At 35.2% G+C, this 27,018-nt stretch overlaps 1 protein-coding gene across 4 annotated transcripts; it reads right to left on the reverse strand.

The window, feature by feature from the left end:
* On the reverse strand, window positions 1-26,178 carry LOC126775415 (clathrin heavy chain). 4 transcript variants are annotated; one of them, XM_050497332.1, is made up of 29 exons: window positions 26,071-26,178; window positions 25,797-25,906; window positions 23,578-23,803; window positions 13,029-13,283; window positions 11,731-11,919; window positions 11,302-11,556; window positions 10,699-10,895; window positions 10,332-10,512; window positions 9,784-9,977; window positions 9,402-9,628; window positions 9,048-9,219; window positions 8,522-8,800; window positions 8,061-8,279; window positions 7,675-7,817; window positions 7,380-7,514; window positions 7,024-7,246; window positions 6,655-6,829; window positions 5,710-5,864; window positions 5,370-5,594; window positions 4,877-5,117; window positions 4,563-4,720; window positions 4,227-4,394; window positions 3,984-4,133; window positions 3,655-3,897; window positions 3,249-3,363; window positions 2,944-3,110; window positions 2,676-2,762; window positions 2,458-2,584; window positions 1-2,209 (listed from the first exon to the last, which is right to left on the reverse strand). In XM_050497332.1, the coding sequence occupies exons 2-29, from the start codon at window positions 25,836-25,838 to the stop codon at window positions 2,109-2,111; spliced, it is 5,049 nt and encodes a 1,682-aa protein (XP_050353289.1). In that variant the 5' UTR covers window positions 25,839-25,906; window positions 26,071-26,178; the 3' UTR covers window positions 1-2,108. The 4 variants fall into 4 exon arrangements, with proteins under 4 accessions (XP_050353289.1, XP_050353287.1, XP_050353288.1 ...); XM_050497330.1 differs by having other exon boundaries at window positions 2,944-3,128; XM_050497331.1 differs by having other exon boundaries at window positions 13,029-13,286.
* Between the last annotated feature and the right edge of the window lie 840 nt (window positions 26,179-27,018).

A 27,018-nucleotide genomic window follows, 5' to 3' on the forward strand; every position in this document is an offset into this window, starting at 1 on the left:
TTAATTTATTCATATTATATAATCTTACTATAATCCAATTCAGGGAAATCGTATCATACACGAATAAATACAATACTAATAATGTATTAATTAAACCATTTATATCTGTCTTATATTGTTAATATTTTCTCTATTAAGAAAAATAAACATTACTTTTATTAATTTAATGACAGGGAATGATTCTGATGATAAAATTTATAATCAATGTTTCTACGACACTCGCGATTATAGCGTTACAATATAACATTATCGGGAGTTATTTAACATGCTGTTAACATTCGAAGATAACATTAAAAAATAATATTATATATTTAATCTCGATTAAATATTAATGATAGACATAAAATAACAATGGCTCAAGACGACCGCTGGTTTATAACTATAATTAATAACCTTAAGTATTATCTAGTGAAGGCATACAAAGGTGTGATATATGACGCAACGCAAGCAGCACGCGTGACAGATACAAACTCGCACACGCTCGCAAACATAATATTAATCCGAAATAATAAAATAAAAATAACATCGTAACCGCTACATCTCTCTAAACTAAACCTAATCATACCTATTGTTCACTTATTACCGTAATATTTTTCAAGTTATACATCATGTTTTTTTATTTACTGTGACTGCCCGATTGTTAACATTATTTATTTTGAAAGCATTATATACACATAACAATAATCATTAAGAGACGAACATTTCAATTTTTGTACATTAAATAATATGGATTTAGCTTTTGCGTGACAAACATTTGAATACAGCTTAATATTAAGTCGAATATTTACTCTCCTAATAACTTTATTACCGAAATTCATTAAGCCATTTCTATTGAATATATGTTTAACAATATTAAATCACGATTTAAACAAACTATCGAATAACAGCTATATGAAACCAACTTTTCCTTTAATAATTTCGAATATTTTTCTGTTTCTTTTTTTTTAATAATTTAAATAGCTAAATAGCTACGTTTCTGACGACGTCGTGTAAATAACCACTATGTACATAAACATTTGTTATTATTCACCTATGCACCTAGTGGCACATCTAAGCTCAGACGAATCTATAATTTGGTTATAGCTGCTTGAAAAACAGTTGCAAAACACAAATTTTCCCTACATATTCTGTATTCTTAATTCATATACACTCCTTACATCAATTAATTATTAGACATTTATCGTAATCAAAGTTTGCTTTTTTAAGTAACAGCTGGGGGTCGTTCAATATGTGTACGATGCCTTTGATATTACTGTAGTATGTCAGTATGAGCTATACTATTGAAGAGAATTAAATAAATTTGCTATAGAGAGATTCAATCACGTAATGCATCCGTCATGTTTGTTGCAGTCATATTAAAAGGTACTAAGATTTAATAATAAGTGATCGAATCCCAATGAACAAGAGTAAATATTTTCAAGTAACTCTTTATGGTGAATAATACATTATTTGTTTGAGAAGTATATAAATTTGAATACGATTTTTGTACGGACCGATTCATTTCATAGTTCTAAATATCGGTCTAAACGTCTGGACTACAGGTCTCTGGGCATTTCCGATAACTTGAATACTTATAAAGGATAAAAAAACTCAATTAGGCCATGCCGCTTACGAAAGTAAACCCGTTTTGTAGAAAATCTAAATTATTTCATAAGTTCCATCTCATTTTATATTTAAAATGAGTTACAATCGAAAATGCTTAGAGAATGTTGTTTCGTAAAATCAAATAAATTATCAACGACATACCGACGACCACACACCATTTAATACTGGATATCTACAAAAAAATGTAAATATATATTTTACTACGCGTTTTTTTCCATTTGAAGCTTATAAAAGCTAGTATTATAACAGCTGTTCCGGTTAAACATTTCACCAGCCAATCGGGATAGAGCAAGTCTTTTGAAACGAAAATAGCTTCGCAGAATTTCAGAGTATAATAACATATTAAGTATATTCTCTTTTTCTAAAATGGATTAAATCATTCCACATTGCCATAAGATTGTCGAAGGTACAGAGTTCGGCGTCAGCGTGTCGCGGTCCCCGGTGTCGGCTCGTGCGGGCGCTCAGAGGCGCGCGTACGCTCCCCAGGAGGGGGCGGCGGTGCCCTACATGCCGTAGCCGTGGTAGGGCGCGGGCGACGGGGCCTGCGCCGCGTACGCGTACGGCGACGCCTGCGCGGGCACGCCCGGGTATGGCATAGACGGACCTGGCAATGGCAAATGGCAAGCAAATATAGGACACATTACTAATTACATTATCCAGATGGCTCAGGTATGAATGGAAAAATCTGTACAAGTAGTCAGTGCAAAACAAATTAGTTCGAAATTCATTGTGTAATTCTTAAATAAACTACATTTCGCAATAGTGATGAAGTCATCTTACTAAAGCTGCTTAATTTGTTTCTTAAAATATTTATTTCTTAGAAATACAAAAATATTGCAGAATATTTCTTACCAGCCGTAAGCATAAGTTGAGGTTCCATGATCATGGCAGGCTTGGCTTCTTGCTCAGCGCTCTCTGTACTACGTTTGGCGTCTGCTTCTTCTAACTTTTCTACTTTTGTCGTTAGCTCGCGTACCGTCTAAAACATGGTTTATTTATTGAAAAAGTTTAAATGTAAAGTTTACAAAAAAGGCAAATATAAATATTTCATTATTATATTTAAATATTACCTGAATAAGGTATGGCATGGCAAAGTCCATGATATTGTGCCTCCACGCAAGTTCGATAACAACATCAGGTTTCAGGAGGTCATAGCACTAGAATAAAGGTAAAATATATATAATTAAAAATACCACTTGCATCAATTTAATTTCTTTCTCCAGGCTCTTGCGTCCGTAATTTTTTGTATAGCATTATATGTTGTGTTCTTATTATTAATGGAAAGAATTGTAAATAATATTTAAAAACATCACTACTACAATAAAATGTTGGTTTTACCTGATAAAGGCAAGCCGAGAAGCACTCAAAGTTATTTCTTTCCAAGAACCAGTCAAGCAGTTCCTCCGCCACTTCCGGCTGGCGAGATTCAGACGCGTACTCCATAGCGTCCGCGTATAAAGCATCCTTCTTGCACAATTCCACACTCTGCTTCCACCGGTTATTGCCTGTTAACAGAGTTGCAACTTGAAAAGTTTATTATAAAATAATTATAATGGTTTGTGGTTTTAATAATACGAGACATTATCATATCTTAATAATATATATTATTATTAAGATATGGTAAAATATATTATTCCTATTACCTTTGTATAAGTAAGCAGCAATTCGTCTAAATTCGGTCAGTTCGTGTTTCTCTAGTTGTTGCGCCAGCGCAATGGTGTCGAAATTGTCGAAAGCATCTATCGATGTTCGCAGACCCTGGAAAAGTATTTCAATTTATATTTTCCACAATTACTTTAAGCAATGCTGTATGCCAGTATCCAAAACTTCGAAACGACATTTCTATTGTTGGTTTGTTTTCAAGTCTTTTTTTTTATTTGTGTTAGGGCCACACTCAAGCAAACATTGCACTGTAGACATGGGCACTGTAAGATCTGGATGACAGCAATATATAAAGTTTTTCTATTTGGCACTAGTGAATGGGTGGTAACTGGTACTCTGGTCTGGCTAAAACTTTACCAACGGTGTTTTAACAATTCGTATACATACTTGATAATCTTCTTCATCAATGAGCAAGGAGTTGAGAGCTTCGTTGACGGCCTTGTTGTTGAGACTTTGGACAGATCTCAGGTAGGCTTTAACGAGCTGCAAGTGTCCGGCCTTAGTGAAGAACGCCACGGCACGCGTGTGGTCCATGCGCGGCGCCAGCACGAGCAGAAGGTCGTTCAGCAAAAGGGGCTTATAGTCGAGATAGAACTGAATCGCTTTGTAGTAGAGCTCCATGTTGGCAACCTGTGGATGTTTTAAGAATATTAACAAATAGACAAATAATAGGTAAACATAAGTAAATATTTACTCTAAAGTCGTAATAAAAATACCTTAGTAATGATGTCTTTGAAGTGGCCCTCACGCCAAGCCTCAGTAGGGTGCTGCATCATAGTAAGCGCCGCGTTATCGTATTCCTCGTACTTGTCGTATAGGAACACAAGTTCGGACCACAGGTGCGCTTGCTCTGCTGCACGTAGAACCTAGAAAATATATTATGTAAAATATTAACAAACATTATTCATTTTTAACTTCGTAATATATAAAGCTATCTTAACTTGTGTTTTATTTTATACCTTCGGAATGTTGACTCGTGACCAGAACAGCTCCAAATGTTCGCGCATCTTGCCAGGCTTGAACTTTGAATAGAGGATGGCGAGTTCCGTGAACATTCCCATGTGGGCTCTTTCCAAACCTAACGCTGCTTCCAGCAAGCTGATCAGTTCATCGAAGTGGCCTCGATCCTGTAAGAATGAAATGGAATATTTAGAGTAAGTTAAATATAATATACAGAAATGAATTTTATTTATATTCTTTTTATTTTATTTACTTGATGTAAATTTTTTTTCGTAACGTCACATCACTGCAGTTAAAACTTCTATGTAATGCGCTAGATGAGTCATGTATGTCACCTGGTAGTAGTTGATGAGGTCCTCGAGCTCGTCTGCGTGTACGACGATGTGCAGGCCGCACATCTGCGCCAGTCGGTACTCGCCCGCGTCCACGCACGCGAAGCACACCTCCTTCCACGTGCGCGTCGAGTTCGCTTTGCGAGCGCTGTCCACCGCACCTACGACACGGATAATTGAATTAACGACTTCAAATATAAACACGACAACAACAGAATACAATTTTATATAATGAAAACATATTACTTTTAAGGGTTTCCTTAAACGCAACATCTGTAGTTTAGTATTCACAATAAAGTACAGGGGCCAACAATTACCTTGGAATTCCTTAAGATGCACCAATGTAATAGCTAAACGAGCAAAGTTGCTGACGTTATTGTAAAGCAACTTAGCCGCATTGTACATTTTATCATCGAAGCAACGATCGCCGATCTTTTGAATGTCAGCGTGGTTCGGCCCCGAAATGAATTCCTCGAGATCAGCCAGACGTCCGGTGCGAGCGTACGCGTAGATTAGTTCGGATTCGATGTACGACTCGCGGGCTTTCTTGCGTGCCATCTGTAAATTGCTTTATAACTTAGATTTTCCGAATTACCGGATTGTAACACTGTAAATTTCCAGACTCAGATAAAATAACTATATAAGGATCGACCCGTGGTTTTATATTAGGACATAAGGCCGCTAGTCCAGCAAAGCAATTAACGTGCGATTGCTGTATACACACACACTATACATTGATGTACAGCTTCACAGAACATTACATGCTGTTAAAATCCGAGTTACTGTTTAAATTATTGTAGTTGTTCTAACCTGCAAATAGCGCACGAGATCCTCCCACGATTGCTGCTTAGTGGCGGTTGCTACCACGTCCATGTAGGCTGAGGGGTCATCAGCCTTGATATACGAGTCGATGGCTTCCTTCACTAACCCCTGTTGTAGTTGCGCCTTAGCGAGCTGAGACCAGACTCCGGGCTCGTTGCAACGTTCGGCGAATTCATAAGCGCGTTTCAAGTCTTTCACTTGATCTATCAACACCTGAAAATAGCATATTATTTATATTATTTATAGACCGATGCAGATTTTTTTTTACAATATTGGTTAATTTTTAGTATATCATAAAGTCAAACTTTTCTTTTTTTTTAATACGCACTTGTATGGCTGAAGTGTTGACGTCGAATTTCTTAAAGATTGCAAAAGCCTCCTCATACAGTTCGTTATTGATAGCGATGTTCGCGATATCGGGAGCGTCATAGTTGTCCAAGCGGTTGATGTATTCCATTACACGAGTGCGGTCCGCCTTGATAGCTGAAATATTAATTATTCAATTCAAAGGAATATATTCAATTAGAGGTCTATGATTTATACACATATGTCTAAAATACATTACATATACTTAATTGTCGTATACTTTCATTATCATTCGTACTTTGCTTAATTTTGACGATAAAATTATACAGTAGTTTTCATCGTAGATGAGACAGTTTTTATCGATTGTCCATATTCAAGTCAGTTATGTGTGTATTTGTTATTAATAATACAATAAAACGCCAGTTCACATGAATATATATTATACTTTCTATATATTATAGGCAGGCGAGCATTCTACTACTGAACATATATATATATAGAAAAAATATATAGAAAAAAGCCGAGATGGCCTAGTGAGACGCGTGAATCTTAACCGATGATCGTGGGTTCAAACCCGGGCAAGCACCACTGAATTTTCATGTGCTTAATTTGTGTTTATAATTCATCTCGTGCTTGTCGATGAAGGAAAACATCGTGAGGAAACCAGCATGTGTCTGATTTAATTGAAATTCTGCGACATGTGTATTCCACCAACCCGCATTGGAGCAGCGTGGTGGAATAAGCTCATACCTTCCCCTCAAAAAGGGAGAGGAGGCCTTAGCCCAGCAGTGGGACATTCACAGGCTGTTACTGTACTGTATATATTATAGCTTCATTAAGAAATAAACTGTTAAGTTTGTATGTTCTACATTAAGCATGAGTGATGTAATTTGTTTAGGACGAATTTTATTATATCTTCAACCTGTTTAGTTCATCTCATAATATATTATATATATAAACAACAAACCTGTCAATATCAGCAAGTTCTGGAGGTTTCTGTGATCTGAGAAAACGGAATTATCCAGTACAATCTTCTCAAGCAACTCGATTAGTTCATTGGGCAAGTCAGCTGTCATGAATGCCTTCACAGTCACGGATATATCCTCTGGATCTTGCGTTTCAGAAAGTGCCGTTTGCACCACCTTGAATATACGATGTAAATAATAAAGTACTTAGAGGAATCTATCTGATATTAATTATTTGAAAAGTAATGGTCGGACGCGATTTGAGAGGCAGAGATATGAGCACTGCCAACTTCTGGATTGGTACTAAGAATTTCTTGACAGAAAATTTCAATAGGTTTTTATCGAAAAAATGTGTAGCTAGATCATTGTACCTGGTCGATGAGCTGCCTCTTGAAGGGGTTGGACTCGGCGAGCACCTCGAGCCACAGGTCCTGGTCGCGGCGCCGCACGAGGTAGCGCGCCTGCGTCTTGAACAGCGAGTTGTCGTTGCACACGGCGATGAGCTCGCGGTCGCACTGGCCGCGCTCGTACGCCACGCACGCCAGGTGCGGGTCGCGCTTCTCGCAGTAGCGCCCCACCACGCGCGAGTCGTACCTGGGCAACCAGTCCGAGGTATCGTTACGTGCTAATTATACGAGGCTGTACTTACGGCTGACGAAACAAAATGTTTTAAATTTAATACATTACTTTACGGAATACATTAAGAGTATAAAGAACTGTTCCATACCATTGATTTTCCTTGAGGAACCTCTCAGGGTTATTGTTAGAATCGATGTAGATCTTTGCGAGGGCGTTGTGTGTAGCGGGCTCGTTGCAACCTTCGTGAACACGAGTCTCTAACCAGGGCAGGAGCAACTTCAATCTACAATTAAAAAATAAAATTCATCTTTAAATAAAATTAAAAAAATATCAATAAAATTATAATAATACTACAACATTTTTCGTGTGCATACTATTTACAATATTATATATAAAAATAGCTTTACAGTATTTGTATGAAAAGTTAAAATTATAAATATTACCTGTTTCTCTTTTCGACTTCAGCAACGAGTTCGTCGGTGGAGAATTGTCCACGTACGACAAGAATCAAGTTTTTGATTATATCCTCCGCACAATCCACGTCTAAAAGACCGCCGACAACCACAGGTAAGCGGGATGGGTTGACCTACAAAAAGCATAATACATGATCAGTATATATATTATTGAAACTGTTGCATTTTATTAGTCTCATATACAAATTATATATAAATTCAAGGAGCACTAAAAAGCACTTTTGATTCTTCTTTTTACAATTTTCTTAAGAAAAACCAGAAAGAAATTCACTTATACATAATACCTAATCAAGATTATAATATTAAATATATTATATATTTATAATTAAAAATCAAATATGTAATTTCTCACTAACCTTTTGCACATATATCTCAATGTATTTCTGCAGGCTGTTTCTGTAGAGATACAGTACTAGGTCGTGCACGAAATCGAAACGGTCGCAAACGATGATAAGTGGAAGTTGATCGGGCAATTTTGCTTCTTTCAGGAAATTCTTTACCCTCTCAGCGTTGTAGCAGTTCGATTCACGGCAAATACGCTCCACTTCTTTGATTTGTCCCGTTTTACAAGCGGCCTGAATAACAATTACAAAACATTTGTATTATAAAATTATATTAATACATAAATATAGAAAATCATATATTTTTAGTACTTAGTACAGGGCCACAGCTGTGCAAATATAATATATATTTGTGAAAAAATATAAGCCAATTATTACCTTCAGCAAAAAAAGTATATAAATAATAATTTTATGTACCAATACACTCTTTAAATAAAATCTATGTATGTTTATATACATTTAAACAAACAAATTACCTGAATATATTTAAAGTGAACTTCTGAATCCTGGCTGAAGTTGACAATGGATCCAAGGAAGTAGAAGAGTCCTTCATAAGTTTTGAAACTCTCAAATAATTCAATCAATGCCTTTGTCGTTAACTGCTCGTGATACTTCGTCGCGATTTGCACGCAGATTTGTAAGTTTTGACGAATATTCGCTTGAAGCATAGCCTTGAGGCATTCAAGCGAGTCTTCAACAGATAACGTCCCAAAGTAGCTGACCAACCAGTCAGCTGATAACAGATGGGTGTGAACCTGAACAAAGACAACAACAAACAATTTATTATTACACATTATAAAAAATATATTGTTATGCTATATTATTATATCCATATTATATTATATCAACATAGTTGACATTTCTGATAACAAAGATTATTCATAGGGATATATTTGTTGTACACTAGCTCTTGTTGATCCACTTCTCTTAAGTGCTTGTACTCCAAGTCTTTTGGTCACCCAGGTCGGTGCACATGTCCAAGTGTCAGATAGCGGCACATACCACGGCGCGCTTGATGTCGTAGAGGTCGGTGTAGTGCTCGAGCGCGCGCTGCAGCAGGCCCGCCTTCTCGCAGAGCTGCGCCACGTGCGCGCGGTCGTAGTGCGTGAACATGCCGTTGCCGAGGATGGCGTCCGCCACCTGCGGCGCCGACATCAGGTTCATCTCCAGCAGCCTACGGGCACAGGTAGGGACTTGTAGCAGCGAGTGCACTTCTTTGATAGTGTCATAATTAATATAGTATTATTGATTTTGGAATGTAATTAATAAAATTATGGGAGAAAAAAGGTTTTACATAATATTTATTGTTATTGTAACTTTTAGTTCTATTTTACTACATTTGATTCTCATTTTCACCTGGTTTGCAAAGGTCCCTCCTCAGGCCTATTATTCTTCAAGGCGTCGAGTAGGAAGGCGGTGCATTGTTGCACCATATTCTGCTCCATGAAAACATCAACAATCTGCTGAATGTCGGCTAATGGAGGATCTTCGGCAACGAGCATGCCAGCAAACCCAGCACCTTGTTCAGGATTAGTTCGCATCACAGAGCGGAGGAGGTAAATATAATCCGGTGTGTAACCAACCTAAAATTAATAAGTATTTTTTTAAATAAGAAAATATTATTTAAAATTATTGGCTACGTGATAGCAACACATACATTTTTTAAATGTCCAAAGATGAAAAAAAATCGAAATTATAAAAACAACGAGGATTCATCCTCACATCACAGGTTTCATACCTTTTTAGCATAAAGTACAATTTTCTGGAACTGGCCAGTCTCAGCAAAACACTGAATAACTTTGCTTGCAACATTGGCCCTCAGGTACACCGATAATGCAAGAGTGGGATCAACTTGCTTGACAAGATCTCCAAGCTCTTCTGAACACTCTAACTTCTCTTCTTTTAACCATTTCTCTAGCAACTGCTTACGACCTGAAAACATAAACAAGTTATTAATAAAGAGTACCAAAATTATTAATTTATCTCATACAAGATTATGTACTGCTGGGCTTAGACATCTTCTACCCTTGAGAAGGTTTTCAGTTTATTCCACCACTTTGATCCGATGCCGATTGATGGATACAGACATTTGTCAATCTGACATAGGTTTCATTAATCAGTTTTTCTTCACGACACGATTACATGAATTATAAATAATCACAAATGGTATACTTGAAAAAGTGGTAGTCATCCGGACTTTAACCAGGAATCTTTGGTTAAGATAGACGCGTTTTTGACTGTAGAATAAAAGAATATACTAAAAACTATTTAATTAAAACAACTCACCTTGCAGCAAAACAGGGCGACACAATTCAAGGGATTCGAACTTGTTAAGCTGCGCCTGATCTAGCAATATCCCGAAGTACTGTAGTAGTGGGGAAGTCTGTCCCGGCTGTGTGGGCACCTGCTGGAACCGCTGTATGGTTTGCGGAGTTCTAAGGATACCACGCGGCGCCATGGCTGCTACCTAAAAACATTATAAAAAGTTTTAATATAATCTATGTTTTTGCATACTGAATTTATTTTATTTTTAATTTATTTTAAAATTATGAAAATTGACATATTCTACAATAACATTTTGTAATCAGTTATTGAACAAAGAAACAAATTATTATTGTAATTAGTAATTACACACTATAATTCAAATACTCACTTTCGCTGCCTCTCCATACTGTCCATTAGTAAATAGCATGTTAAACTTCCTCACAAAAAGCTCCTCTGCTCCGGCAAGGTTGTTCCTTACAGCGAGACGGAGCGCTAGCTCAGGGTTCTGCAGCACCGTGTTTATGTACGGTACTATGGAGTCTTCTTCTACTGTCACTGAGAGGACTTGGCCTTTACGATTGACACCTTTACGAAATAAGATAACACTGTATTATTAAATACCAACATATTATATAACATATATAATTTTAAATGGCTCATATATTGAGAAAGGTATAGGTAGCTGTATAACATCACTCTACGACACAACGGGGACGGGGCAGTAACATTTTAATATAAAAACCCCACCTACGTACGAAGCGCTTTGAATCTATATTCATCATTCGCACTGCGAAACTGTGGAATGCTTTGCCTGAGCCTGTATTTCCTGATAGGTACAATGTTGGTGTCTTCAAATCCAAAGTAAACAGGTTTCTTATAGGCAAGCGTGCTACATCCTAGACCGTGTCGATGCTTAACATCAGGCAAGTCAACGGTTAGGTTAAACGCTGGCCTATTAATTGTTAAAAAAAAAAAAAACGTTATTACTCACCTATGATTCCGCCAGTGGACTCGTGAGGGGCCGTCACGAATATGGTATCGGACGAGATACGGTTCATGTAGATACAGGTGCCGGTCTCGATGTCGTACATGTGTATGTAGCCGTACTTTGTGATCAGGTAGATGACGTCATACTTCGGCGACACCTGCATGGCCACGGGGAAGTCGCTCTGGGCCTCGGCGGGGAAGAAAACATCGACCGCTTTTTTAGGGAACGGTTGGTTGCCAGCTGGGGTTTGACCCACCTCTACAAATATAATAACAAAAAAAATATTATAATATCATAATAAACTATTAATCGCGTTTGGACTCTACTACCACTTACAATCAGGTGGAGTAGAGTCATTTGCCATCCCGGCGCATATAAAAAAAAAAAACTACAACAACAAATTATATGATGCAATTAAAAAAATTACGTTACCAATAATATGCAGTTTTCCTCCCTGGGGTGTTCTTACAGCGAAACAGAAGAGAGTCGACGGCTCAGCGTTCCCCTCCGCCTTGAATGTCGCGAAGGAAGCAGCGTGGCCCTCTATGGGCTGCGAGCACTTGCGCTCCACCGAGTACAGTTGCATTGCGCCCACGACGCGGTTCTGTTGGGCTGATATGCCTGGAAAAAGATAGACGACAGATGTTAGACTTAAAAAATAATCAAGATTTCAGTTATCTACATACGAGGTTGCCCTTGTTATATATTTTAAAATGTTTAGTTTACAGTACAGTAACAGCCTGTTAATGTCCCACTGCTGGGCTAAGGCCTCTTCTCCCTTTTTGAGGAGAAGGTTTAAAGCTTATTCCACCACGCTGCTCCGATGCGGGTTGTTAGAATACACATATGACATAATTTCGATGAAATTAGACACATGCAGGTTTCCCCATGATGTTTTCCTTCACCGTCAAGCACGAGATGAATTAATCTCAGATTAAGCACATGAAAATTCAGTGTCGCTTGCCTGGGTTTGAACCCACGATCAACGGTTAAGATTCACGCGTTCTAACTAGGCTATCTTGGATTTTTGTTTAGTTTAAAATATGTTTTTGTTTAGTTTAAAATATATTATAAAAAATATACGAAAATCGAGCATTACTTTTTTCTATCCCTTAACTCTGAGTCTTAAAATGTTGTTTACAGTACAAAATAAACCTTATTCATAATTTAAACTTGAAGGAAAATTCTAAGCCTGTAAATTACCACGAAAAATGTACGGAACTTTTCCCACGCAAAACCGACTCGCACTCGACTTGAGCGGTGTAGATTTAGAAAAAAAAAACAGAATTGAGTAATAATTAGAATATACGGTTTTTTTTTCTTTTTTTTCTGGGACATTGTTTACACACGGCCATCTGATCCCAAACTAAGGAGAGCTTGTACTGTGGAAACCAGACAACTGATATAATACATATACTTTTCTTTTGTAAATACATACTTATATACATACACCCAGACTCAGGACAAAGAGAAATGTTCATGCACACAAATGTCTGTCCTGGGTGGGAATCGAACCCACAACCATCGGCGTGAAAGGCAAGTACCTACCAACCACGCCAACCGACCCGTCTATTTGTAGCTGTTTAGTTAAACATATATTTCGCTCTTTCTTTCATTATTGATTTGACATTCGAAAGAAGACGCATCATTGTTTCTCTAATCGCCTGCTAAACAATGTTTTTAAGTAAGGTCGATAGTGTGTAGCGCATAAAACACTTCACAAAACTTACCAACAAGCAATAGCCATTGCTGTTTCGGATCTGTCCTGTAGTTAATGATTTGGCACTCCGCAAGCGATGAGTGTCTGTCGAACATCTTTACGGGAGTGGAGTCGCCTTCCATGGACCAGTGGTAGACCGACATCTTCGTGACCAAGGCGAGGGTGTTCGGCGATATCCATTTCCAGAACACAACGTCTTCGGTCATAGTGTGTGCCTTCATCTTGGATTTCATTTCAATGTTGAATATTTGGAGGGTCTTTTGCGCTGCTGATACGGAAAATTTAAATTAATATGCAATAGTCTTTTAAATACATAGTCTACATATATAAAGAAGTACACCTTTATTTCATCAAATAATAAATTTGAAAATATACAATAAGTAAAAGGTATTTTTTTACATATTGCATACTTTCAAATTGGCTTTATATGAAATTATATCGATTTAGATATTATGTATGATGTTAGTCTTAAACTGATTGAAAGTTAAAAACCTAATAAATAGTTAATAAATTATAAGTATATCGTTAAGATTACACTAAATCATTTATTTATTTAAAAGCCATAAATACTTCATAAAAACAATTGTTTATTCAATTAAAAGAAATACATCTAGCTAGATACAGGGCCGGCGACTTTACAATGGCTACATTACACTAAGCGTATTATAATAACTAAGGTCAAACTATTTATAAATGTATTATTGATAAAGCATTTTTGATTTCTTTACAAATCGATAAAATTAAAAAATTCATTAAATATTTTTTATATATTTCAACTTGTATGAACCAGTAATGCTGCACTTGAAATTTTATAAGTAATATCTTAAAACACACGCACGACACACACACACAACCGCGCACGCACACCCAACCCACATGCACAGGTACCCGTACGGACAGACGCGGACGCACACGTCCAAGAACGCGAACATACGCACAAATACATGTAAGCCTAAAAACATGAGCGTACATTTATCGTATAAAATGCTTAATATTCTTATACATTTTTAATTGTGCTTGTATATTTTATTTTGAAGTAATGAATGAACGAAGCCTTATACATTAAAACTGCACGGGGTCAATAGCCAAAGGTTTGATCAATTTTACGAATTAAGCTACTTAAATGCCCTTTCTTCGAATTCTGTAACTCAATAATTTCACGGTTCCATGCACGCATATAAAATGGCTGTCACTTTCCGGAATTACTTTTTACACACCTAAATCCTACTCCTACCAGTGAACTATTTATAATCATAAGGGCATTATAGCAATGTGAATTATTGCCTTATTTTATAAGGCTCAAAAATCCACCAATGAAAACTATTACTTAGTATTTTCTAATAATTAAACGATAACCCGATACAATCTGGAGCTTATTATACAAATTTGTGACACTTACGATACGTTCCCGATTCAATTCCAATCTATATATATACATATATATATTCTGATCGGAACCAATCCGATATTATGTTAACTTTTATATCAATAGTGGAAAATTAAATTAAAGAATAGGAATATGAAAAAACGGCAAAGATTACATTCAGTTTCGATTCCGATAAAGTGACAATTTGTTGGTAGAATTTGCTATCTGAGAGAGTTCAGTCAAATCCAATAATTTTTATTGAACCCACACGTGATTTGTATCCGCGACTTTCGCAGCCGTATAAGTTAAACACTACATTAACAAAATACTGGTCGTATAATTATTAGAAATATGTGATCGATTTTTACATATCGTTGCATGACACAGCTTAAATTCAGTCGTGCGTACTAAGCTATGCTGTTTTCTAATAATATTAGCCTATTTCACATTAGCGACTAATGTCCATCTATTTCCTAACAAATATGCATAAACGAATAACGATAAATTATACTTAAAATCTATAATAATAATAAAATTTAATAATGTCAATAAAAAAATATTAAGTGCTTAAGTTTTAAGTTGCGTAAAGTACGGGACTTTAAAATAATAAATATGTATATTCATAGTGAAGATGTAGAGGGAAATCAGGGAGACATGAATTGCAATGTTTCATACACTAATTGGCCGAAGATAAAGCCGAGATGGCCCAAGTGGTAAGAACGCGTGAATCTTAACCGATGATCGTGCGTTCAAACCCGGACAAGCACCACTGAATTTTCATGTGATTAATTTGTGATTATAATTCGTCTCGTACTTTACGGTGTGCACATGTGTATTCCACCAACCCGCAATGGAGCAGCGTGGTACAATAAGCTCCAAACCTTCTCCTCAAAAAAGGGAGAGGAGGCCTTTAGCCCAGCAGTGGGACAGGCTGTTACAGTACAGCAAATACACTATAAATACCAATTATTTATAGTAACGTTATTATGTCAATTAAGGTTATAGTAACTGGTATGATAACACGCAAGTATACAGCTTTGCAGAGCACCTGGTATGGACATTTTACGTATTATCTCGACACGGGCATGAATAATAAATGTAGTCAACGGTCGTCGTCAGTGTCATATTTTAGAAATTATTATTTTTTTGTAAGAAATGTATAGATATGTATTATAAAACGTATAAAAATAAACAAACTTTCGCATCTAAATTAAGACAAGGACATTAAATTACCGCTCGTCACTTCAATAATTAAAATTGAGAGCGGGTGAAACTGCGATTGCAACAACAACAACAAGGCGGGATCTGCAAGCAGCAGCGTATCTTTAACCTATCAATTGAAAAAAAACTACTAAACTAAAATGCAGCGCGTTTTAGAAGTTTTAGTATACCTACTTATATAATATCATTATAAAACTTCTAAAACGCGCTGCATTTTAGTTTAGTAGTTTTTTTTCAATTGATAGGTTAAAGATACGTTGCTGCTTGCAGATCCCGCCTTGTTCCCTGCAATCTTCTTTAAGTCATCTGTTCTCCTGGCAGGAGCCAAAGGCACCAATCCAAAAATAATATAATTTTAATCTAACCGTTTCGTAATGGGGGGAGGGGTCCTCACAAGTCGGAGTGCCTTGATCTCTAAGTCCGAGGCTGTACGTATGTGACCAGTCCATTGCCAATTCAGTCTGCTTATTTTGCAAGGTATGTCGGTATCTCCGGTACTTCGCCGTATAACCCCATTTTAGATTATTTCTTTTAAAGACACTACGAAAATAGCTCGTACTATTGTACGCCGTGTGATATTTAATTTGTGGATTATTTCCCGCAATAAACGTACGCATAGAGCCATGAAAAAAGCCGAGTTGGCCCTGTGGTAAGAACGCGTGAATCTTAACCGATGATCGTTGGTTCAAACCCGGGCAAGCACCACTGAATTTTCATGTGCTTAATTTGTGCATAATTTGTAATATAATTCATCTCGTGCTTTACGGTGAAGGAAAACATCGTGAGGAAACCTGCATGTGTCTAATTTCACTGAAATTCTGCCACATGTGAATTCTACCAACCCGCATTGGAGCAGCGTGGTGGAATAAGCTCCAAACCTTCTCCTCAAAAAGAGGAGAGGAGGCCTTTAGCCCAGCAGTGGGACATTCACAGGCTGTTACGGTATAGAGCCATGGCAGATAAGACACATGTGTGAGAAATTGTCGCCTTCAGCAATGCAGTACTGGTGACGTTAAGACTTATCGATCAAACTTACGTAACGTAAAACGTTTTCCGATACAATCAAGCTCCATGCCGTATAATTTGTAGGTTATTGACTCCAAGTCTATTAATTGTCAGGGTCAGTTATATTAAGGGTTATTTAATGTTTTTTTTTTTTATAAAATCGGAAGACGGACGAGCGTATGGGCCACCTGATGGTAAGTGGTCACCAAACGCCCTTAGAAATTGGCATTGTAAGAAATGTCAACCATCGCTTACATAGTCAATGCGCCACCAACCTTGGGAACTAAGATTTTATGTCCCTTGTGCCTGTAATTACACTGGCTCACTCACCCTTCAAACCGGAACACAACAATAATAAGTACTGCTGTTTTGCGGTAGAATATCTGATGAGTGGGTGGTACCTACACAGACGAGCTTGCACAAAGCTCTACCACCAGTACAATGTACATGTGAAGAGCTTTTATAGTACAATAGTAATTAAACAAATTTATGAGCTCATAACTATTACAAGTTTGTAGTGTATACGTAGGTTATATTGTTCGGACCACAGAAAATATCAAAACTATCTTTGCGCGAAAAAAAGTGTATATCGGGAAATCATCGTATCGTATCGTAACAGCCTGTGAACGTCCCACTGCTGGGCTAATGGCCTCCTCTCCCTTTTTGAGGAGAAGGTTTGGAGCTTATTCCACCACGCTGCTCCAATGCGACTTGTTGGAATACACAAGTGGCAGAATTTCAGTGAAATTAGACACATGCAGGATTCCTCACGATGTTTTCCTTCACCGTAAAGCACGAGATGAATTATAATCACAAATTAAGCACAAGAAAATTCAGTGATGCTTGCCCAGGTTTGAACTCACGATCATCGATTAAGATTCACACGTTCTTACCACTGGGCCGTATCGGCTATAAATCGGGAAAATCACTTAAAAAATACGCAAAAAAAAAATAAATAAAAAAATTGAACTTTTTAGAAGAAAAAATCGCACCACATTGCAGCAGCGTGGTGGAATAAGCTCCAAACATTCTCCGCAAGAGATGTCGCAATGGGGACATTTCGAGGTATTTAATTTATTATGAATTGCATTGATTGTATTAGGAGATACTTGTTAGGTTTGTATGTTACAAGGTCAAATCTGTCCCGAGTGTTCAACTCCGAGGGACCTTGTAACGATTACATCACCAATACAGTCATAATTTCTTCGATAAACTCGAAAATGATATAAATACAATATATGTATATAGGTAGGTATGACAATTTGCAGGAAAAATAATGAACATAGTAGCTGTCTTTAAATTTTTTAAAATGTACTATCCTCACGCTCTTTCAGAAGCTGACTAATTTTGTAGCGTAACATGTCGTCGGTTTATTGTAAGTGATATTTTGACTTCACAGTTCACAAAGTGCATTGCAAACAATTCGGTTATGCAACTCAATTTAACCTCCAAAAACATGTATTTCAAAAGAATACTAGCAATGGCCGTTTTCTAAGGAATTACTAATAATTCTATTTACCCCTTCCATTAAGCTTAAACCTTGTGTTAGGAGTGTTGTGAGGACGAGGAGCCCAAGGGGTCGGATTCGAACCTGCGACTTTCACATCAATCAGCGGCCTATAAATCATTGCGCTATTTTAATAATAATAATAAATATCCTGGGACATTTTTTACACACGGCCATTTGATCCCAAATTAAGCTTGTACAAGCTTGTGCTATGGAAACCAGACAACTGATATACTACATATACTACTTTTCTTTTATAAATACATACTTATATAGATAATTACACCCAGACTCGTCCTGAGACGAAGAGACATGTTCATGCACACAAATGTCTGTCCTGGGTGGACATTTAAATTTAAATAAAATATACTGTAATAATATACTGGGGATGAAAATTTATTCGAAATCGGTAGTTTCTTAAACATATGTGTTATGTAATATAGTAACCGGACTTAAGTAGAAGAACGTTGATAATATAGAAAGATACTAAATACTCTTAAATAATGAACATATGCTTGACAGTAACAGACAGACAGGAGCATCTCGGCTCCTCGGCTTCGGCGGCCCAGTGGTAAGAACGCGTGAATCTTAATCGATGATCGTAGGTTAAAACCCGGGTAAGCACCGCTGAATTTTCATGTGCTTAATTTGTGATTATAATTCATCTCGTGCTTTACGGTGAAGGAAAACATCGTGAGGAAACTTGCATGTGTCTAATTTTAATGAAATTCTGCCACATGTGTATTCTACAACCCGCATTGGAGCAGCGTCGTAGAATAAGCTCCAAACCTTCTCCTCAAAAAGAGGAGAGGAGGCTTTTAGCCTAGCAGTGGGACATTCACAGGCTGTTACGGTATACTTGACAGTCTCAGGAACAGGATTCCTCTCATTATCATGGAGCATACATTACATAAGCGACGAAACTATTATATATATTTCAAACGTTACTATATAAAATATTTTACACGTGTCATTTAAATAGATGTATGTAATTTTATTCTCGTTATATTAGAATCATTAATTAGTCATTGTTTAGGTTTTTTTAATGTCATTTTTGTTTTCGTTTTGCGATGTAACGAAATAAAAAAAATGGGGGCGTTGACATGACGCTATTCGTTCGTTATAATTTCCGTAGTTACACGCCTTTTAATGTCGAGACTCGATAATAAAAGTCAGGAGTGACTCACCGACGACACAGCGTTCAACGTGGATAGTGTGACGTCATCATACAATTTTAATACGATATTATATATAACAACAAAAAATCGAAAATTACCCGTTTAAAAAAAGTACTAACAGACTGTAAATCTCCCACTGCTGGGCTAAGGCCACCTCAACTTTTATAAGAAGGTTTGGAGCTTACTCCACTTCGCTGCTCCAATGGTGGATTACATATGTGGCAGATTTGCATCCCACACATTCATATATTTTCACGAAGTTTTCCTTCACCGACGAACTTGATATGATTTATAAACACGAATTAAGCACTGGAAAGAACAGCAGTGCCTGGCTGGGTTTGAACCAGCAATCTTCGTTTTAAGATTAACTAGCCATCTCGGCTTCGTTTTAAAAATGGAATTTGTTGCAATAAACTAGATTTTTAAATTCGAACTTTTTGGATATAAATTTAATACGGAACGAATTCGAAGTGTGTATGTTTGTGTGCGCGTCCGTTCATAGTATGTGTGCGTAATTATAATACGAAACGTAAATCGGAAACATAGCCATTATAATCTGACAATATTTTACATATAACTGATATTAAAATCGACTCTTAGTCATACGACTGATAAGAACCTGTTTACAGAATAACGTCTGGAATGAACCGTATAATACAAACAATATTTATCACTCACTCATTATAAACAGTGTCTACTTTGATTTATAAAAAGCGTTTTATCAATTATTACTATACCATTTTAGTTTGGCCAATCTCTATTATAATAAATACTACAAAAGCTATACTGGAGAATCATTGAAGTCGGTTCGTAAATAAAAAATATTACTCAAAACTACAAACGAATTGAGAATCTCGATCTTTTCAGTAAAAACACGATATTCATAACATAGAATAGGAAGGTGGACGAGCATATGGGCCACCTGATGGTAAGTGGTCACCAAACGCCCTTAGACATGGCTTTGTAAGAAGTGTTAACCATCGCTTACATCACCAATGCGCCACCAACCTTGGGAACTAAGATGTTATGTCCCATTGTTATATTTTGAAAACAGAACATATTTTCCGACTTTTAGTGAAATCATGACGATGCACATTGCGATACGGACAGTCTAGTTGAGCCCTCATTAATATTTTAGCATATGTACCTTTATTTTTGGAACAGTAAAATAAAGGCCAAAAAAATAGCTACATAAAACTAGCTGCTATGCAAGGCTTCATGCGTTAATCGTTACGACTACATCCCCATGAATCATAGAATAATTGTCTATATATTCAAACATAGTATATATCGGTCGTACCAATAAATGGGCTAAAACCTAAAATGATTTTGTCAAATTGGAAAGTTTTTTTCGTCATATTATGTATATTAAAAAAGCAAACTAAGATTTCGAATAATTTAAATTTAGAACAAATGTAAATCTTAATGTAAACTAAAATCTTTATTCAATATAGAAGCATTTTAGATTGAATACTCGACGAGAAATTTTTTTTTATCAAGTTACTATTAAGCTTATGACGCATTCGATATATGAAATACTGCCAAAACATTAAATAATAAAAGTAATAAAAATTTAGGTCAGCCATCCATACTAATGTTAAAAATGCACGCTTCCACCGCTAAACCACTGAACCGAATTTATTAAAATTTGCTATGAAGCAAGCTTGAGCTCCAAGGAAAGACATAGGTTACTTCTTTATACATAAAACCCACCCCTATCCTCCAAAAATGAGACCGAAGCCACGAGCCAAAATTAATACAACAAATTAAAAAACAAAAAAAGTAACTATCGCCACATGAAAACGTTTTATAAATTGGCTATTTTTCTTATTATTCATGACGATGAAGAAAAATTTATGCCGCATCAAAAACACACGATCAATGACCGAACCGCACTGACGCTACTCCCTTAGGTTGGCGTTATGCCGACGTTCTACTTTCTGATAGATTCACCAGAAATTCGCAGCATCTTAATGAAGTTTGCGTTGGCATTGCGATTTCAATAACGATCTTTTTATGAGCCTTCCTCAACGAGAACAGACGAGTAACCTTAACGCGAGTTTCCACCATCTACGATAAGAAATATTAACCATTCCATACATCGTCAACAATGGGGCGTATAATGTTACGCCCCTTTCACCTCTGACTCCGAGCTTTTTCTATTCGGTAGTAGAATACATGATAAATGCATGATATAAACCAAGACGGTCAAAAACAAATAAAATTCGAGCCCATAAAAATTTCATCCCCTATTTTTTCACGAATCGAGAAGTTCCTTCTTTTTTTGAAGTCGGTTAAAAACTATTGTCTATAACTGACAATGATAAGAAATGGAGCAACTTGTAAGTATTAGTAATTATATCAGACATATATTTTTACCTCGATACAAAACATCGCGTAAAGATTAATAAATTTCAGACAAATTTTATAGACCCTAGTTAACCTCTAGAACGATGCGCACGTTTTCGAGTTACTTATGAAATTATATTTTACGATAATCATATATATATATATATATATATATATATATATATATATATATTCATATTAAAATATTTTAAAATATTAAATGAAACGAGGTAAATAATTGAAGATATAAGACCTCCTTCAACGAAAAATAGGAAAGGTCAAGAGTAAACTCGACCATCTACAAAATTACCCTCCAAAAAATTTAGTAAACCGGATTGAGCCAAAACTTTTCAAGAAGACAAACAATTTGGAAAAATAATAAGACTAAGATGAACTAATTAATCAATAGTTTTTTCATAAGACATTGGCCAAGTTCATTTTGATTTTTTTTTTAAATCTTTTAAGACATTCTTTTATTTAATATCTGTATTATAATACCAATAACATGTAACATACTAAATTGTTATAGCATTAAAAAAATATATATCATTTCAAAATTTGTGTCCAAAATTTTTACTTTAAAGTTGAATGTAACTCGTTAAAAATTCAGTTGCATATTTTGACCCACGAATACTAACCCGTGACGTAAACTAAAAGCTTGTTAAAAGTTATAAATCGTCGACAGTGTTCCATATATTCTACCTTTTTAGATGCCACTGCAACTGGCATTATCAGGCGTTACCTTTACCGTCCTTAAATAAATAAAAAATAGAGCAGTACTTGATCATAACGATTTTACGTATTCAAATTATATAATACCAAATAGGCATATTTACGTTGATCTTCGTCACAATTTTTTTAAAGGAATAGATGTAATGCCGGAATGGCCACATTCCAACTATTATTCTAGTGGATAGAACACATCGCTGCTTAACGAAGATTGCAGTTTTCAAATCCGGGTATGCCCACTGAGTTTTCACGTACGCCACACTGCAGCATCGTAATGGAATCAGCTCTCAATCTTCTGATTAAGAGAGCTTTGTCCAGCAGTAGTACATTTACAGGTAGTGACTTTGCAATGTCAATGTATTTTCAATGAATTACTAATATTCCTATTTCACGCTCCAGTTAAGCGTAAACCTTGCGTTATTGGAGATACAATATCCCATGGAGTCAGGATAGAATCTACTACTTTCACATTGACGGCGGCTCGTATATCGTTAAATTATTGACCATCTCATTGGCGAAATATACTTAGCAAAACTTAAGTCAAATAATCATTTCAGTACTTAATCATCTCATAACGATTATGATAGCAAAATTAAAATCAACTATATCTAATTATAGAAAAATAAGTTATCAAGTTAAAAACAAGCTTTCATTTTATAAATTACTCATCATTATTTTATATATAGTCTGCTTATAAAAGCTAGGCTTGAAATTGTCGACAAATATTTCCAATGAACTTTCTCCGCCTTTTTGCAAAGGGGAGGGGGATAAATTTTTGCTTGTTTTTTGTGCGATAACTCAACTCTCTGTCATCATATGAAAATCGCGATGCTATACTTTTTTCTTTTTTTTATGCTCTACAACTTAGATCATTAGAATTTTTTGACTACTGTTTATTGTTGTAGGTATATCGAACGCTGGTGTATAAAATTAAGAGATCTGTACTAAAATAAACGTAATTAAGTAAATGTAATTAGTATACTGCATTTTTTTTGTTGCCAGCATTAAAATAATTTGCAAAATTGCATCTGACGGTGTATTTTGCATTTTTTTGTTGCCAGCATTAAAATCATTTGCAAAATTGCATCTTACGGTGTATTTTGCATTTTTTTGTTGCCAGCATTAAAATCATTTGCAAAATTGCACCTGACGGTGTATTTGAAGAATATAGGCATTAAATAAGAATTATTCAGTGATGTCTCACCTTCTACTCCAGCCTTTCCTTTTAACGCAATAACCTTGCTTGCTGGATTCATGATAGCAGAATCTGCACTGATTGGTCTTCTGATGGGATTGGTAGGGTCAGCCATGTCGATGATAACAACCTCCGACGTATCACCCACCTTTTCTCTGACACAGATGAACTTGTCTGACTCCATGGTGAGTGTGTTGAAGGATATTGATGCTGGATTTATCCCAATGTTTGTGAGCTGTGGGACAGATTTTATAAATTGAAATTTCAATAGCATATATAAGGTTATGATAGATGCAGCCATTTAAATTACTTTGGTAGTTTGTATAGTAAAAATTTAATGAAATATTTAAGTTTTGCTACAGAATCTAACATTTTACAGCTTAACTTGAGCTTGACAAAAAATTCATACTTGAACTATTTATTAAATTGAAATTGAATCTGCATAAAGTAAAGTCACAAATTATTTTTAAATATTACAATTACAAAAGTTATATATTTGTATTTAATTCCAAAACTTATCTTCACAATAGACTAAAAAGAAATTAAGTTTTTTATTACTTTTATATATAATTTACTTTATTTAAAACCAAATATTGACTTTATCAAATATACATAAGGCTGCCATGAGCAATTATGTAATACTATATATTACTATTTGAATTTACAACATAGATTTATGTAAAATATAGAATTTATGTGAATTATGTAGATACATAAGAAAATTTCTTCTTGTTTTATCACATTGCCATCTGCTTTTAAATTATAATGAAATAATTAAACCAGTTCATAATATTTACAAACAGAAATATATTTAAAATTTCATGACCTGCATACAAATAAACATCTGTGTTGACAGCAATCAAAAAAGACAAATCATTGGAAATGTTTCATCATTGGATAATTTTGCTCTTCAGAATTTTTAAAAAGTATCAGAACTAGTACAATATTTGTGTTGAATTTTGGTTATAAGCCTCCATGTTATTTACTTTTATCAGATACGAAAATAATATATTAATAACCAACATATAAAAAAAAATATTAAAATATATAAATGATTTAAACATTTCAATTAATATTATTAAATTTTAGCCACATATTGTGAATATAATATTGGAATTTTTAAAATAAAATTTCATTAATATGAATATAATAAATAATAAAAATATATAATAAAAACATAAAAGGTGTACTGTATACACTGTAAACTTAAAGCTATAATTAGGAAGCTGAATAATGTTTTTTTTATAATATTCCTTAACACTTGTTTTTTTAAAATTATAAATTTTTTTAATGTGACTAAAACATACTATAGAATATATTTAAAAAAGAAAAAGTGAAAGTAAGTCAATATTGCTTTTTTGTGTTCAATCCCCAAGGAAAAGGAGCAAGAAATGCACTATGCAGCCTATCCTTATTAATTCATTATTGAAAATTTTGCATTTAAGTTCCGTAAGATAATAATCATTGTTACATTCTATACCAATAAAAGTGAAGTTAACATCAAAGGTAATAACTTAAACCAAACTTGGCAAAGTGCCCATAATATGTATGCCTTTGAGGTTCTATTCATATTTCTAAGTGTTATATATTTGTAAGAAATAGCTTTTTTATACAGTTATAAAGCTAAATATGATTAATAACTTGATAGAGATTGAAAATAAAAAAACATAATAAATCTTTATTGATATGTTTATTTATTTTATCTTTTATATCTCTGTGTAATCAATTCAAAAATTCTCTAAAGGAAAATAATTTACTTTTATAAATTCAAATAGAAAATTCTTTGTTTTTCTGATACATGTGAGAAAGATCTTTTAAGATTTTTTAATTGATGCTGCCAATCAATATTATTTATTTATATAATAAAAATAATCGTGAATTATTTTAACATTAAAGACATTTGATATAATTGTTTAAGAATATTTATGCTTAGCATTAGTGAAATGTTGTCGTTCAGTAGAAAGTTTGCCAAATAATTAAATGGTTCAAAAATCATATGATCCAGAGGGAATGTGGAACAAATCAATACCGGCACTCTTCCGTGTACGAACTAGGGGTGGTATCTGTCAACGCACATAATTGCGCAATGTCATTTCTAATATCACCTCCCACTTTTTCATAACAAAGCTAATTAGAAAAAAATCGTTTATACATAATGGTACTTGATTACATGCTCCCTATGAACAACGATATCAGCAAATCTAATAAAATCCGATGGGCGTTCTCACCTGTAAATGCTCCTGAAAACGTATCGGCAAAACTTGAGCCATGGTTGCTACGGTTCCTTGCTCTATCTAAACCGAAACGGCCTACGAGCGATCTTCTAATATCACGGTGTCTGAAAATTTAACACAGTTATTTCAATTCACTGCTGTCTCATCCGATACGAATAACACCTTTGACAATCAACATGGCGTTCATTCATGTTTGAAGGAGAAAGAACAACGACCGGAACACTAGTTGTAGTTTTAAATTTTCATATTGACTACTTAATCTACTCACTATTCCAATTTGATTCTACATGAAGAAAAAGTAGATGAATATAATGACTCTTTTATTTGTATAGAGAAATGACGAACAATGCACCCGCGGCTGCCACATACACAAATGAATGAAATGAATTGAACTATGAACGATTCCGTGAAAGAGAGGGATAGGTACATTAATCGTTGTCCAATCCGTAATACGTGTGGATAAGTGCACCAAAATATTTATAATAAAATATACGATTTACATGTGTTAATTGCGCAAAACGTTAAAAAAAAAGATTACCATAAAATTATAAATTTCAAATTTGAATGATATATATTGCTTGGTTTACAGGTAAATTAACTTTTATTTTCATAGTTTTCATTTAAAGTTTAATATTATGTTGCAGAAGCCAAACGCATATCTATATATTATAAAACAAAGTCCCCGCCGTTTTTGTCTGCTGAATGTGGGCCCGGAAAACACCGGACTGATTTCCATATGGACGGAGTGATTCAACAGAAAGGCTTAGGTGTATTTATTAAGGTTTCGCGTAAATTGGCTCAACTGTGACGATGATTGTTGAATATGTGGGACAAGATCATGGCGAATTTTACTATTGTATTTTACCTAATCTAATAAGAATTATACATTTTACGAAATAAACGTTTATTATTTATTATACTAAAGGTGCGAACTGCGAAGCCAGGACAAATGCTAGTTAATCAAAAGTGATAACGCTAAAATTACTGCCAAGTAGCTTGTAGATATACTATACTGAACAAAGTGCTGTATTGCTCTCAGCTCAGACGCAGTAAATCTGAATTTGTGGTTTCAAAAACATTTATAAATTTGTTTTTCAAGATTGATCATTTCCTTTATACAAATTATAATTTTATTAAAAGTATATAACATCCGGGCCTGGCCGGTTGGCGTGGTTGGCAGATAGGTAGGTACCCCTCACGCCGGAGGTAGTGTGTT

This window comes from Nymphalis io, chromosome 18 (genome assembly GCF_905147045.1).
Source record: "Nymphalis io chromosome 18, ilAglIoxx1.1, whole genome shotgun sequence".
NCBI classification, from domain to species: Eukaryota; Metazoa; Arthropoda; class Insecta; order Lepidoptera; family Nymphalidae; genus Nymphalis; species Nymphalis io.